Genomic DNA, 16,438 nt, shown 5'->3' with positions numbered 1-16,438 from the left:
TAGAAATATGGAAATATAGAAATTAGTAGAGGCCAGTTGAGTACAGTGAAGTCACTGTCATGTTCAAGAAACCAATTTGAGATGGTAAATTAGTAGTTTCTGAAGTACTCATACCAACCAGTCTGTGTACAACCATGCCATGCCAAAGTCACGTATATAACCTTTCTTTCCCATCCTGATGCTGAACTTTAGCAGATACCATGTCTTCGTCACAAAATATATTGTTCCTGCCATGTGATTGGCTAAAGATATTTGTCTACAAATAGTTGAATAGGTGTACCTAATGAAGTAGCCAGTGAGTTTTTATGACAGTTGTAATGTTCCACATATTGGGCACTTTTAAAGAAGACCTACTTTTTTATCTACCTTCCTAAAACACTGAAAAACAAACAAAACATTAATAAACACAGTTTCTCATTACGAAAGGTAACAACACAAACACAAATTCTTCTAGTGTCCCTGCAGCAGGACAATATTAGTAAAAATGGTTGTAATGATTATTATTATTTGCTGAAGGAGGTGTTTATTTAAGTGGCTATGTCATACCAGCTTTTCTGATATGGCTCTGCAGCTTCCCAAACGTTATTAGTTTGATTCAGCAGAGACACCAGCAATACACTGACTGCACAGTGCTTTAGCGAGGCAGTGTGATGAATGGCTGATGACTACCCCCTCTTCAGTCCTACTCTTAGAATTTTTCTAAAGCAGATAATGTAGTTGTTTAAATCTCTGAGTATTGAAAGTTCCATAATTTGCTACTTTACTAAAATATGTTAACAGTTTCGCACTTCTGTCAGCTTCTTGTTCTGCTTGCTCTTCCGCAACAAGCTATCTATATTGAATGAAAGGGGAAGTAGTGATATTTAGGCAATGCAACTAACCAACGAAGGACGGATCCACTCTGGAGTCCCAGCACCTCTCCATGTGGCTTATTGTTAAAATTTAACAGATTAAAAACAGGAAGAAAAAAAATTTCCGCAGAGTCTCATAAGCATAAAATAGTGATAAGTATGCTGATCCATGTCTGGATGAATGAACATAAACACATTAACTTCCACAATCAGTAAAACGAAATAATGTTTCTGGGGGAAAACATCTGCTCTGCAGGCTCACACCAATATGCACAGAATAAATCTGGAAAATATATCACTGGTTTTCCTTTTTGTCTTGACACTGAACATATACACTCAGGTGTTAAAGAGGAGTGGGATTGTATGACCATTTCAGCAGTGATCTCTCGTGCTTCTTATTTGTCATCTTTTATTTCTTTCAAGTGTCTCAGCTTCTCCTAACACCTTTTACACCTTCCCTACTCTGTGCTGTGCTAATGATACATCCTGGGTATCTGCTGGGGGGAAAAAGCAACCTTATTTGTATTCATATGTACCCACTCAACCCTTGTCTGTATATCCATGTCTGTGCATTTGCATTTGCATTGAAATTCCGCCCGGTTTTCATTCACATCTTTACATACCAGTGCAATGTCAAATTGCTCTCTGTAATATGCGAAGCATTATAGCAAGATACATTTATAATACCATATCTTTGTCTACTGTACATATTGTAGGCATCTAGCAGAACCCACTGAGACTATATTGACATATTGTATTATAATTATGATGTGGAAATGTGCATGATTCATATAGGACATTCTGAATGTAGATAATTATAGCAGTGAGTCACTGATTAAGATGGTTTAGTTTCTGTTCTTAAAGGTAAAGAAGGAAAAGAAAGTAGAGAAAACTATCTTCTCTGTTGAAGTAACCAAATAGATTGCTTTATATGTCTAAATATTCCTCAAGTTGAGAATTGCTACTAAGGAACAGCGTCAGTATTTTTGGTTTCTTTTCTTTTTTTATTAATGTTTGTTTTGTCGCTCAGAGCTCGAAGCATGCACAGTTTCCTCTATTAACTCATGCCGCTGTGAGGAATTTGTTACAGGAATGTGTTCCCCATGGCTGTTATATTTTTTATATATTCAAATGCATACAGTATTTCCAATTGTGGAAAATGGCTTCAGTAGGTGCTCTGCTCATGTCATTCGTCACGTCTGTTCCCCACAAATATCAGTAAGATTGCTCTTGGAAGAAATCCTTTAGGCTAGGAATCAGTAAAACTCCTCCGCCACAGGAGGAGTCTCTGAATGCATCATGCATGACACGATCTACCCCTACAGAGCACAAAATCAAAAAGGGAAAGAGGAGGGAGAAGCTTGGGAAAAGCTGGTAAACATGAACATGCTGTTAGCAGTGTACTTTTATGACAGCATATAATTTATTGATATTGACAGTCACAACTTTAAATTACCTACTGTTGTGATTTTCAAATGCTTTGCAGTGTGAGAAACTTATTTTTGTGCTCAAAATAGGCTCTATGCCAGTATGGTAATCCAGCTCCAAAGATTTTGGTCTATGGATTACACTGGGATATGTGCACATGTGTGTCTCTATATAGTTCATAAAATATATGGAGACACACTAGTTCTTATTTGTTTACATAAAATTACAACTAGTGTGTCTCTATATGGAATAGGTTTTTATCCAAATTTTCCCAAAGGGTTTTTTAACACAGCAAGACATTGTCAGCGGGCTGGGTCTGTGATCCAGCATTCTGAGTTTATTTTGTATTTTTGATTGTTAAATTGAAATCATGTGAAGTTCTTCTGTTATTATTTTAGTTTACGTTTAGTCGAGTTTTGGTCCAGTTATGTTTCTTCTATGTCTCCTTGTGTCTTTTGAGTCTCCCCGTGTATTTCATGTCTGCATGTTGCATGTTCTATTTGTCAAGCTCATGTTGTCTTGTCTACGTCCCTTTTCTTGTTCCTGTTTTATTGTGAAGAGTCTGATGTTCCATGTTCAGTGTGTTTAGTTGTACTTCCCCTGTGGCGTTCAGGTTCATTTGTGTCAGCTGTTTTCCCCAGGTGTTCTCACTTCCCTCATTACCCTCCTGTGTATTCAAGTCATCTGTCTCCCTTTGTTCATTGTCGGTTCGTCTGTTTTTCTCCCTCTACGTCACGTCAGGTCTCTCGTGATTCTGTTCATGTTCAGGTCCAGGTCCATGTTCATGTTTTCTCGTCATAGTTTCTCGCATGCACCTGCTCAGGTTCGTGTTCATGTTTCTCCTGTCATAGTTGTTCATAGTTATTTCCAGTTTAGGTTTTAGTTCTTGCTCCTGTTTGCCTTGCTTTTCTTTTGTTTTCATGTTTTTACAGCCAAATAAATGGCTCCCTTTTTGTTTAAACTTCACTGCCATCTCTCCCTTGTCTGCTTTTTGGGTCCACACTGCAAATATATCAGCTGCTCAGCCGTGACAGAGGTTTTCAACAAATAATTTGTAAACATGCAAAAATTGTTGTTGTTTTTTTTTAAAAAAGCACAAATTGTACATTGTATTTTCATAGAATAACATTGTTTTTCCAGAAAAAACAAAAATTAACAGCGTTAATATTATTCACCCCCTATTCAGCAGAAACCACTGCTCTCCAAAAGTATACTTTAACTTCATTTAGTTTAAAGCTAGTAAAATCAAGATAAAACTTAGGGTTATCTTCCAATTTATGCACAGTCTAAAAACTTCAAGGATTTGAGCCATCACTTGAAAAAACATTGTGCTGAAAATAAAATTGTCAGATTTAGTAAGCTATGGTTTTTAGGACTCAAGTGCAGGATCCAGAAGAACCCTTGGTCCAAGAAGAGGCTGACCGTGGGCAGGCAGGTGATCTAGGAGCACTTCTGGAAAACAGTGAATTGTGATCCAAGGCAGCAGGAAATAAGCAGCGTCCTCATGTAAGTGCACATGAGACTAACGGCAGTTAATTGCATCTGATGATTTGCAGGAGATCCCAAGAGGAGAGACAACCTCTAGCTCCACCTCAACAGGTGGAGGATAATAGCTGCTTTCCAAAAACAAACTGCAAACCCACGGAACCAGGCCTCATATGAAAATACATCAGTTTAGGCTTGAGGAAAATGAATGCTGATGCTCACAAAGCAGGAGATGAATATACAAAGTTATCACAGCATTTATAAGTGTCAAGAACTGGAGTGAAAACGTCATCAAGAAATTCTTAGAGTGTCACAAAGTACAGAACATAGAAGCCTGGCAGAGAAAGAAAGCAAAAGATTTCAAAGACTCTGGAGTGAAAACCAGTGAGAGATGTGTCCAAAGACCCCAGAACAACTGCCAAGACACTCATGGATGCCTTAGCCAAGTTGGGAACTGTGGTCTCAAAGAAGACAATCACTAGAATCGTGCACAGTAATATATAGTGAGGTTACAGACCAAGAAAAACTTTTGCAGAACAGACAATGGAGAAAGATTATGGATACTAGAAGTGAGTTCTGTAGTCAGATGAGACTAAACTAAAGCTCTTTGGCCACAGAGATGCTGCTTATGGTTGAAGAAAGAAGGGAGAGGCACATAACCCAAAGAAGACTGTCTCAACAGTGAAACATGGCGGTGGGAGTATTATGCTGTGGGATGCTTCAGTGCAACTAGAACTGGGAATCTCATTAAAGTGCAAAGGATGAAGAAAGAAGCTTATGTGAAGATTTTAAAAGAAAACCTCCAGCAGTCAGCAGATAACTGTTAGCAAAAAGAATATAGAATTGACTATTAGCATCAGGAGGGGCTAACAATTTTGACTCTGCCAGGATATATATAAAAAAAAAAGACAATATGACATGTTAAAAAACCCCACACTGGCATAACTATGCTCACTGTACATTTACTTATTTGAGACAGGTTGCATTTTATTGCAAATGTCGGCAACAAAACATGCTACAAGATTTAGTCTAAAAACATAGCCTACTATTTTTAAAATATGTGCACTTTTCTGAGGAAAGACAATTAGAGACTGCAATTGGAGGCAAAAAGTAGTTGAACAGCAAGAAAGTAGTTTCTGCTCCAACAGGAGGAAAATTAATTTTAAATGTTAGCAATAGACCATTAGAGTTCTGTTCAAATCCATTTTTGTACTAATGATATGAAAGAGCCCCAGCCATTTATTGCTGCTTCTTGAATTACTTATCCAAATGTTGCAATGTCTTTTATCTGAACATTTAATTTTTCATTAATTTCTTATAGTTGTGTTTTGGCTTTTCATTCCACAAAGACATGAAGATTGGAAAAACAAACAAGCAAAAAAAAAGACAAACCATAAGTTCTGATTGGTCATTTTAGTGATCCTTCTCATTTTTCTTGATCAGGTCATAAATTTATATTTTGCTAATGTGACAGATTGAGCCACTTACCAGCCAAAGGTTTTGTGTAGTTAGATATATGGGAGTGGCTTAAGAGTTGGGAGTTTGCCTTGTAATCGGAAGGTTGCCAGTTCGAGCCCCGGCTTGGACAGTCTCGGTCGTTGTGTCCTTGGGCAAGACACTTCACCCGTTGCCTACTGGTGGTGGTCAGAGGGCCCGGTGGCGCCAGTGTCCGGCAGCCTTGCCTCTGTCAGTGCGCCCCAGGGTGGCTGTGGCTACAATGTAGCTGCCATCACCAGTGTGTGAGGCACCAGCGCTTTGGGGTCCTTAGGGACTAGAAAAGCGCTATACGTTGTGTTGTGATGTGTCATATCGTGTCGTGTTGTGTTATATGTAGTGCCGACGTAGGACAGTTTTCCAATTTCATTGTACTACTGTACTATGTATGACTGTGCAATGACAATAAAGAGTTATCTTATCTTATCATACAAATACAGGCCATTTACCATTTGAAACATTCAAAGACTCACTTTTTTTGGCAGCAAACTGAAAGTATCCAAAGGACGACTTGGTTCGTTGGTGGAAAGCTTTCTAATGTGCTGATTATCTGCAACATTTAATTATGACAGAGTGGGTTGAAAACAAAAAGAAGGTTAATCCTTTATTGTATGAAGGTAAAAACAATCAAATTGAGTATAAAGCAGAATTCAAAACCAAAAGGAGATTTGGGGAAAAAAAAATAATTCTTTATACATAATTGAACAAAATGCAGTGGTTGTATCAACAGGGCTCATCACATTGGCAGCTCTCTTGCAATGTCTTTGCAATTGAGAAAGAATGAGATGAGGGGGCTGCGCTCAAAGCTTCTCTGGGCCCCGAGGCAACACGCTAGCACGCTACTCTCTTCTAAATCAGGAGAAACACTGAGCATATCCTCCTATGCATGAATTAATCATCGAACCAAGCACTATGTTTCTCTCTGTAATCTTTCTCACCGATTAGGGAATTGGAGTTTTGTTTGACCATATTATTTACTTTTGATGCTAAATCTCAAGAAATATTGACACACACCATTAATTTTCATGTAACACATTATTTCACCTGGTAGAACACTGACTTACACTGAAAGGTTAACCAAGGAGCAATGCAATCTTATATTTACACCCAGAACATTGTGATTGGCATTCTTCTCCAGAGCCACCACAGCGATGAGCTGATAATGATGCAGTGTCGTTTTCAAGGACACGGGGATGTTGATTGTTACCTCAGCTGCTGTAGCAAGAATCTGTTTATTCATATTCACAACAAAGATCAGTCTCTCTAATGTTGGGTGGCATATTTTATCTCTTATGAATCCATCGCATGACGCTAATCCAGGAAATGAAAAGGTCTGCATTCTTCACTATGACAATATCTGGTATTTTGAGTACCAGTCTCAATTCAGACCAGAGTATCTCATCGTGTGTGCTCGTGCAACTGGCTGCCTTTCAATCATTAGACTGTTGTTTGTGATGCCAGCAGATGACTCTGTACGTTGAGCGTGTGCCGTGTCAAGGGCGGACACAGGAAGCAGTCTGCCATGCACTCAAGCATTGCCATTAGCCCATTTGTATCGATTATTTCTGGCATTGCCATCAAGCCTGTTGGCTATTTTTGAGCAGCTTGAGACAGGCATAGATACAGGCCTATGCACAGCACAAACACGAACAGACCCACAGAATGTTTTTGTTTTTGGTTAATTTTCTCCCTTTGTTCTTCAATGTGAAAAAAAGTTTTCTCTGCGCAATCCTGTAGGAAACTAGGTGCACGCCTACTGCTTCCTTAGGAATTTAGAGGGTACTACTACTGGCAGCCAGATGCTACTAAGGGAAAAAATGTGACCACTTCTGCAAAAGCAGACGTTTTAGGCAGTTTGCTGGTCTCAGCCATTCAGGTGTGTGTTGATTGAATGCCGCAATCTTCCCAGGAGTAGACATCTCAACAAAAGCTTTCCCCACATACAATGGTCAGACAAATTACAAACAAAAGAAAACAAATGAGCAAATACTAAACACCGCATATCACCACAAAGATGCCATATCGTCTATCAAAACCTAGACTGAATAAGTTTGGATAAAGTAAGAACAGCTCACCCACCAAACCTTTTCCTCTTTTGGTCCTTTCTTCCCTCTTTTTGGACACATACAGGCAAAATCCCTGGCATCTCCTTATCCAGTGCAGCAGAGGCTGACCCATAAAAAAACCTAAATGAATATCATGATGTTTCCAGTTGAGATAAAATAACTTCAGTCAGCCTCACATACTGGCAAACCTTAAGCCTGGGCTCCCTGTAGCTTAGCAGGGCAGGAGTTGTTCTTGGCAGCCCTCACCATGTGACAGCGATTACATTCCAGCACAGCGCTCTATTTGTTTCACCCTCGGTGTGTGTAATGGAAAGCAGTGATCAGCGAATGCGCTCTGAGCTGTGTATGTGCGTGTTTCTTCGTGCCTGTTCTGATTGCTTGTGTGAATGTCTGCTGCATAGTTCGAAGCATTTTGAAGCTTCTCTGCAAAAGTGTCAGGGTCATCTTTTGATGGATGACCTTACTTAGATATATCCGAGGCCCTGGTTTGCTCTTACTTGAAACAGAAAACTCATTCCATTCATGCTGAGTGATTGTATGTGTGTATTTTTGGTATGGTTGTGTGTGTGTCCTCACGCCTGTTATGGACTGACAGCCTCTTCTGCAGGGGCCATGGAAAAACAGCTCCTCTCTGATTCAATTACCACAGCGAGTACAGCTGGAGGGGCAACAAGAGGCTAGGGGACATCATGGTCTGGTTCACACAGGTTTTCTGACACAGGGTTGAACAAAGAGGCCTATCAGTTCTGAAACGTGCACTTACAAGCTTGATTTCACCTTTCTGTCTTTTTCTCCTTAAAGTCTCGAAGCTTTCCCCACATGCGATTTCTGAAACTGCCATCGCTGACCTGACACCTAATCCCTTATGTGTCAGAGCCCATCTATGCTGAATTCAATTTGGATAATATTGCCTTACAGTCCTTTTTTCAGTCAGTAATATGGAATCGGCGATGGTGGCATGCTGTTGGTTCAGGTTGAAAGATTATAGATAAGTATTTGCTTAAACTCCATTTAGCAGCATGTAATTAACTAACTTTGTGTCTTGCAGAAGTTCATCTCTGGTGGTTTTCTATTTAATTGCAGCTAAAATCTTAAAGATTTTGCTTTGATTTCACATAAATTGTCATCTGAATCAAGTTAGGTTTTTGCAAAGTCCTCTCTCATTTACAGATGTGAGCAGTAACACGTCTTTTTCACTCTTGCTTTCGCTCCCACTCATCATCTTTGATGTGACAGTGCTGGCAAATTGTGATGTGCAGGAATAATGATATTTGAGTGCTGGCTTCTGGTGTGTAATTGAAACACGAGGAAGCTTTCACATTGCCCCCACACTGCCGGCGCCAACTGTGCTACAAAAGCAGTACTTCCCTCAGATATCTCTTATGCTGCTGGCAGGTGGCGAACAGATAACTTCCTTCTGTCATGTGAACCTAGTTCACTTCAGCCTGGAAAATACTGTCATCTACAACTCTGTGCCTCTCACCTTGCACCGCTACCATGTGGGATTCTACATAAAAGACATTGCATGCATCTTTGATTAAAAGAAATAGAATAGTCCAGTATTGCATCTCATTTAGCAGCAGTTACAGAATTTTCAGATTTACCATAAAAATCTCAAGTCATTTTTGACATAGTAAATCTTCTCTGATTTCAGACAAAAGTAGACCAAAAACGTAGCTACTATCCTTGTTCCAACTTTTACTGACTCAAAAGACTGAAAAAGTGTTGCTATCAACTTTTTGTAACACATACATTTAAAATATCCCCTTGCTTCATAGATTAAAAGACTGCAAAAAAAGAACAAAAGTATTTATATTTAGCAAATATAATAAAGAAAATGTAGCATTGTACTGTCATTTCACCATCACCCTGTCCATGGATCCAGTAATGCTGTCATTGTACTTGAAATTAAGGCATTCATTTATACAGATTTTTTGTGTGTTCACGTTGGAAGTACAGTGTTACATATAGTGCTACTCTATACTCGATCATATGTGTCTACCAATATGTTTAAAGTCTCTTTCTCTTTCTTGCTGATAAACACTTAAAAGGTGCTAAAGTATTTTAACTCTGCATTTTTATGTCCATGTTTTCCTGGTGGCAGTCTTTCCTCCTGGCAGTACTTTTGCAGGCAAGATGCTTCACACCTTGGCATATTGTTGCTACCTCTGTGTATAAGTTGTCTTTTAAATTATCACATGCTACCTCTCTCTAGCTTAGATAACCAAACATTACCATCTGAAGCTTACTTCAGAATTGATAAACCCAAGCTGTTAACAAAAGATGCCCGTGTTAAATCTTTAGATTATGAATAATTCAAGATTGTTTAAAGGTATGTTGTCTGAGCTTGTTTTAGAATTAACTAAGTTTTTGACTTATTCATCATCTAAACACAGTTTTGACTCTCGTTCTCGAATAAAAATTAAACAGAGCAACACATTTGTGGGAACATTCTTTGACCTTTTTTAACCTCTCCGCTTCACACCAAACCAGAATGAGTGCCATTTAAGACCTACCACTTAGTTCTTTTATTCAAATGTTAGTGGGTTGTTATCTTGCTGTAGGATGTACACCTGACCAACCAGTCTGTCTTCCTTTATTACTTGCCCTTTGCTCACCATTCTCGTAGCTATAAAAAGTACTTCCTGCAGTATTGTCCTGATAATGTATTCCATCTGGTGGGAACAACAAAATAATCAGCATAAATTGGGCCATCTGTGGGAACTGTTTGAAAACCTTTTAAGGATTAATTCATATCACTGCTGCAAAAAAGCTACAATTTTCTTTATCCTTGAAAAAGCAAATTTCTCATGAAATATATTTTCATTTCACCTTGGACAGTGTGCTACTTACCTTTAGACTCTTAAGGTTGGACTTCAAATGGAAAAATACCTGGGTGACTACTGGAAAAATAACATGGCATGCAGGTGATATTAAGAGTCATTACTGAACTGCAAATTCAAGTGACACTGCTAATGAGTGGTTTAGAAGTTATCTAAGAAAACATGTAAACATGTTGCTATTGTGCAAAATAGGCTGCAGTGACCAACTGTCATCTGCAGCATTTATTTGGTGAGTTGGAAAATCCTACTGTTTGCTAAAGCAATGTGTTGCTGTGTGTGCTGGCAGGGTGCGGCTAGAGGCTTTCTCCGACAACAGCGGGAAGCTGCAGCTCTCCCTGCAGGAGATCATAGAATGGCTGACGGCCAAGGACGAGGAGCTGTCGGAGCAGCTGCCCATAGGAGGTGATGTGGGAGCTGTCCAGCACCAGAGGGAGTTCCACCAGGTAACGTGGATAATTCCTTTTCAGTACCCAGTTTACAAGATGTGGTTATTCTCAAAAGGAAAATTAGATACACAGCTTATTCATACTGAAAAATTAGCCAAAGAAAACCATATATGTATATAAAATACAACAGAAACTAAAATGCATAAATGCATTCTTTGATTATATGTGATAGAGGGGATAAGATTCTTGCTATATTAAAGGATTTTCTTCTCAATTTTAAAAGCCATATATCTATGTCCATATTAGACAATATGAAATTATACTGGGAGCATGCTCGAGGTCATGTGCTGATAGTTCATTAACCAAAAAGTCTCCATGCTGATGTTGCCTCATGTAGAACACTAAACCCCCCAAATGCCCCTGTTGTGTCAGTATGGATAAATCGCTTTGATCAGTATAAAGTCTAGAAAACGCCTAAATAAATGCAGCCCATTTACCTGTGTGATGTGTGGTTTTTGGGGCAGTGTCTGCACTTTTTTCTTTTACTTGATAAAAGCTAAAATAGTCCAGATTTGAATCAGGGGAATATTCTGGATTTGAATCTTCAGCAGAGCAGTAATAAAAGCACAAGGATAAGCATGCTTGGAGTTTGCAGATAACAAGTCTCTATTCTGCCAGCTTTTGCAGATATCCGAGATATCGATCAAACCGGCATCTATTGTCCAGTTTGAATCAATACTAGATAACTGAAACTTTCTCCAAGTTTAGCTGTCGTTGATACTATTGATGGAGGCATTGATGGAGTACACTGCAGGATGCTCGGATCTCCAAAAGACAGCTGGCGAATACACAAAGAAACGGGTTTACTAACTAAGTGAAATAATAATGAAAGAAATTCAAACTTTGAAACCCTCCAATCAAATGCAAGCTATACCAGCTCACTTTTTTTTGGTTCACTCAGGAACAGCTTAAACAAACTGCTCCAACTAACCAGGTTAATCTAAGGAATGAGCCTGCTCTTTTTCAACTTGACTGAACCACAGCCGCAACTACTATGTTTTTGTAACACACAAATGATATGATATGATTCCTGACATCCACACATATGTATGTGAAACAAGTAAAAGTACCTAATTATAATATTTTTAAAGCTGGAACCTTTACAATTTTGATGTTGTTGCTTAAAAATCAAACTGAGATGGTTAATTAATTACATAGATTGAACAATAGAGCTCAAGCTATTTAGAGGTTTTGTGACTTGTGTGTTTGTCCATCTTTAAGTCATGTTCACAATTCCAGATCACAAATTACATCCACGGCTGGGATTCAGGGGATTAATTGTAGCAGGACAAAGCGCTGCACTTTAAAACCATGATTTTAAAAGATTTTAGAGACTTTTGGGCAAATAAACAGATTCATTAACACTGAGCCACCTAAGGATTAGGCCTCATTCTTTGTGGGTTATGTGTACCACTTAATGGTGATGTGTTTGTTGAATACAAGCAACAAACAAGCATTACCAGTTTAAAGCTGATGGAATTGGTAGCTAATTTAAGTTTTCTTTTTGTCAGTAACAAAGTTTAAGGCTTTAGGGAACATTGACAACATGTCGTCCTCTCAGATAATTCTCTCACGGTTCAGTGATTTGAACTGGCCTGTAAATCTTTCAAGGTCTTGTGTGGAAAGAGGGCCAAAAAACCCAGGAGCTAACAGAATTATAAGTGATCAATTGAACAAGTCAGTTTAGACCAGTGAATGTTTTCATACTTGTACTGAATGTAAAGATGCTCATAATTTAACTTTGGCTACTGGCTGAAAACTGATTCTGCAGGACTCAGGAGCTCTTGTGACAGGAGTTAAGCTAATTAGAGTGCAGTATGATTATATAAGCTTAATTTGTCGTGTATAGCTTTACATCTTCCCAGGTCATGTACAGTATCTGTCCAGCTACTTTTGTTCATATATGTATATGTGTGTGTATATATGTATGTATATATATATATATATATATATATATATATATATATATATATATATATATATATATACTATTTCCTCCTCAGAAGGGAAATTAAAAATGATATAGGAAGTTATCGAGCAATGTACAATGATCGCTCCCTTTAAAAGAGTCTATTCTTATAGAGGAGTGAAAAAAGGACCACTTCCAAAGAACTGTGGCTGAGATCTCATTAGCCATTTCTTCTCAGGCCTCTTACCCATCTTTATCACCATCTAAAGACACATGGGAATGAGGTGCTTTAATCTAATTGGCTACTCCATTTCTCTTTTAAGGCCCTGCACACCCACTTAGTGGTCTTTTTCAAGGAAGAAGTTAGGTTGGTTATAGCCTATAACATCTCATCACATCTCGTCATAACCTAACCTATAACTTATAGGTTAGGTTATGATGAGATGTTGTCAAAGTTAGTCCACCATAGAACTTTGCAGCAAAACTAGGAGAACTGCTGTTTTAATCAATCAGTGTTCAGATCTGATAACAGCATTCAGAATAGGAAGTCTGATTCATACATTGAGAATTCAATTACTTCCAAGAAATTTGTGCTATCATTAGATTTTCCCGCAGTAGTGAGGTAAATCTGCCGAAATTTGTGTGTGACTTTAATGAGCAGTCATCCGGTGACTTTCTCAGTTTTCCATAAACTTGCTGGCGCTCACTGCCCTGTGTGTGTCTGTTTCACACAGCAACAGTTAACACGTGCAGCAATATTTCTGGCCAGTGTATGTCCTTGCCTCACCCTGCACAAAACATGTACTCTGACTCTTAAGGTTATCGCTCTTAGATGTATATGCAGTTATTTAAAACACAGCATCATACATCTACATTTATGTTTCTGTCAGGTTGTCACGCTGTCATTTATGTTACTTAATTACCTATAATTGGAAAGCTGGGTCTGTAATTATAGTGCATTAGATTTACCACTAAGTGCATTTCTCTTAACCCACTTGACTTTGGGTGAGAGGCAGGGTATTTGCAGGACAAGCCATCACAACATCACTGATCTAAAACAGAGATTATTAAAAGGTGAAGTTGCTGCACGTTATCACACCTGCAACAACTGAAAATCATCAGTTAACATAACACATATGTGGTATGTCTTTGAGTGCGTATGCATTTCATGTTTGATGGTGTTAGCATAAAAAGGTACTTCACCATAATATCTTAACAGCTGATTTGGACTTTTACAAACAAATCAAGTATAATAAGTTGAATTTCTGTGTTTAGACTACATTGTTGCCATACTTACCATACATGCATCCAGTTTCCAAGCTCTATTACATCAGACTTGTTCGATTTAACAAGCCAGCATAATGAGTGCAAGTTTCAATATTTTGTCAGTGAATTTTTATTGACGAGATCAAAAGAAAAAATGGATTTCCTGTGTGTTAATGATACCCACTGGTGGCACAACCATAGAAATCCCAGGATGTCTTTAAGGGAGGGAAATCTTTCAACTGAAATCTTTTTAACTTGACATGTCTTATAGCCCTGTGTGCAGTGTGTTAGTGGAAACTCATAAAGTTGGTACAGACAGGAACTGCCTAGCAGGCAGCTCTCCCTTTCTTTCTCCCTCCCTTTCTGTGTGTGTGTGTGTGTGTGTGTGTGTGTGTGTGTGTGTGTGTGTGTGTGTGTGTGTGTGTGTGTGTGTGTGTGTGTCATCCATTAGAACAAAATGATTTTGATTATTATTTAAGTCAAATAATGCAATCAAATATTCAAGGCTTTATAATATACTTTAAGGAGTGTGTGTGGAGGGTATAAAACCATTCATTTTTACTCTCTTTGGATTTCTTTGTGATAGCAAGTATTTGGAAAAACATCAACTATGATCTCCTGGATATTTTTTTTCATTTCCCACTAAATCGCCTTAGCCCTTACTCGGCAGTGATATATCTTGTGAAGTGGTAGTGATGTAGCCACATGCACACATACACGCAGACACCTACAGTAGCCTCCGCTCGCACAAACTTGTAATTGGTTCTGTAACTACAGCATAGTTTCCCATTCCACCCTTTTTCCAATTTTCCATGCTGCCAGTTTGTGCATTTTCTCCTACCCCTCGACAGGTTTTTATAACCCCAACTGTATTTTTTTCTCTTTCTTTAATTACCACTTACATGGGGGTTTATACCCATAAGGAAAATAAAGCTTTTGCATTTTCTCGAACAAATTGCATGTTTATGTGATTTATAATTAATTCTTATAATTGTGTTACATCAGAAAAAGCTAAAAGGGTCATGTTGGGTTCATGTCTCATGAATAAATCATGAGACATGGGAGATCCATCTCTTATAAGACATACATTACAATTACAATATATTACAACATTGTAAAATACAACATTTACTATAATCTATTTTTAGTATATCCTTACTAGGATGTAATGTACAATTTTTCCTTTCCTCTCCTCTCCTTTCTGCTCCTCTCCTCTCTCCTCGAATGTCCCATTTTCAGCACAGCATGCCTTTATAATCTGTGATGCCTCCGCTTCCCGAGCGTCTGGTCGTTCTAAAACTTTTCCGACAAAGCAGAGAGGGAAATTGCATTTCGGTTTTCTATAGAGAATTAAAGCGTTTTAAGAAATGTGAATTATTGATCTTAAGTGGATTTATTCTGATGTTGTTGTGTGTGAGTGGAGTTCTCACTGTATTACACTTGTGTATGTGTGTCTCTACATCTGCATGAGCCCTGGCTTGGGAGCATATTTGCTGTGTGTATATTTGGGGCAGTGACAGAGGGGTAAGATACGTATTGGGGGAAATAGTGTATGGCTGTGCGTGCTTCGGTGTTGGAACGACTGAGCAATTTGGCATTGGAAAGGATTTTGTGTGTCTGCAGCAGCTGCAAAAGGAAAATGAAATGAAAATTCATCTACTTCTGTGTTGTCAGAAGCACATAGAAAAGGAGCATCCGGGATGAGTAAAGGGAGTCAAAATGTTTAGACCAAGTCAATGAAGTTATTTCCTCCCCCTGACTTTTTCTCCGCCATGCATTATGTATCTTAATCTGATCTGAAGGCTTCGCTCTTAATGTTCCTTCAACCAAAGATGAAGCCTCTGAGTGTGAAATTTAGCTGGAATTAAAGTTTTAACATGACAGCTGGCTCAGGGAATCCATGGCTCAGCTCCTCTTTGGGCAGCAAAGCAGCTAAAGAGACGACGGAAAGAATAGAGAGCTAGAGAGGATGAAAAGTGGGTAAAGGAAAGGAAGGAGGCGAGGCGAGAATGAAAGGTTAAGGAGGGAATTTGCGCTTGGAGAAAGAGTGTGAGAGAGGAAGAGGAAAAAGACAGAAAGCAGGTTTTCTTCAAGACTGTTGCACTGGGAATCTTATCTCTTGCTGCAGCTCCCCGTCGTGCCACACTTTTGCATGTTTGCATGGTGGCGGCCGGTGTTTGCTGGTGTTTCATTTGGGGCTCTCTGTTTCACTCTACTCGCTGCCTGTTATCAGGCCTGCCGGGCTCTGGTCCTGGGGATTTTCATAGACACTGAAACACTGTCCCTGCAGTGGCTCACAGCACTGCTAATTCCAGCTAGTAATGTAGATTTTTAGCTGAAAATGTAATCTCTTTATACCGTAAGAGGATTGAGAACATTGGCTTCACCTAAATAAATTACTCTGAAGAGAGGAAATATCCCTGGCATTAATTCTCACACCTGCGCTATGTTTTAAACAGAACAAAGATTAGTGCAGAAGAATGGAGAAGGTTGACACGTTGGCTTTCTTTGAGGCCCCAGGAAGGCTCTGGCTATCTCCTCAGTAATAGTGAAGGTTGTAATGTTCTTATTCCTCTATGAATAAAACATCAAGAATTGCTCCTGGTGCTAGCTTCAGCTAGCTGTTTATTATTCTTTCTACCACGATCAC

At 38.8% G+C, this 16,438-nt stretch overlaps 1 protein-coding gene across 1 annotated transcript in view; it reads left to right on the top strand.

The window, feature by feature from the left end:
• Positions 1-16,438, top strand: part of drp2 (dystrophin related protein 2) — an 85,373-nt gene that overhangs the window by 13,589 nt on the left and 55,346 nt on the right. The window contains exon 3 of the mRNA XM_085363269.1: positions 10,454-10,610. Within this exon, the coding sequence (XP_085219395.1) occupies positions 10,454-10,610 (157 nt within the window). The remainder of the gene's footprint in view (positions 1-10,453; positions 10,611-16,438) is intronic.

Source organism: Diplotaxodon limnothrissa, linkage group LG2, assembly GCF_057381915.1.
Source record: "Diplotaxodon limnothrissa isolate DT_005_m linkage group LG2, D_limnothrissa_male_GT1.1, whole genome shotgun sequence".
NCBI classification, from domain to species: Eukaryota; Metazoa; Chordata; class Actinopteri; order Cichliformes; family Cichlidae; genus Diplotaxodon; species Diplotaxodon limnothrissa.
Note: the sequence above shows the minus strand (reverse complement) of the source record. Positions and strands in the feature narration are given on the sequence as shown.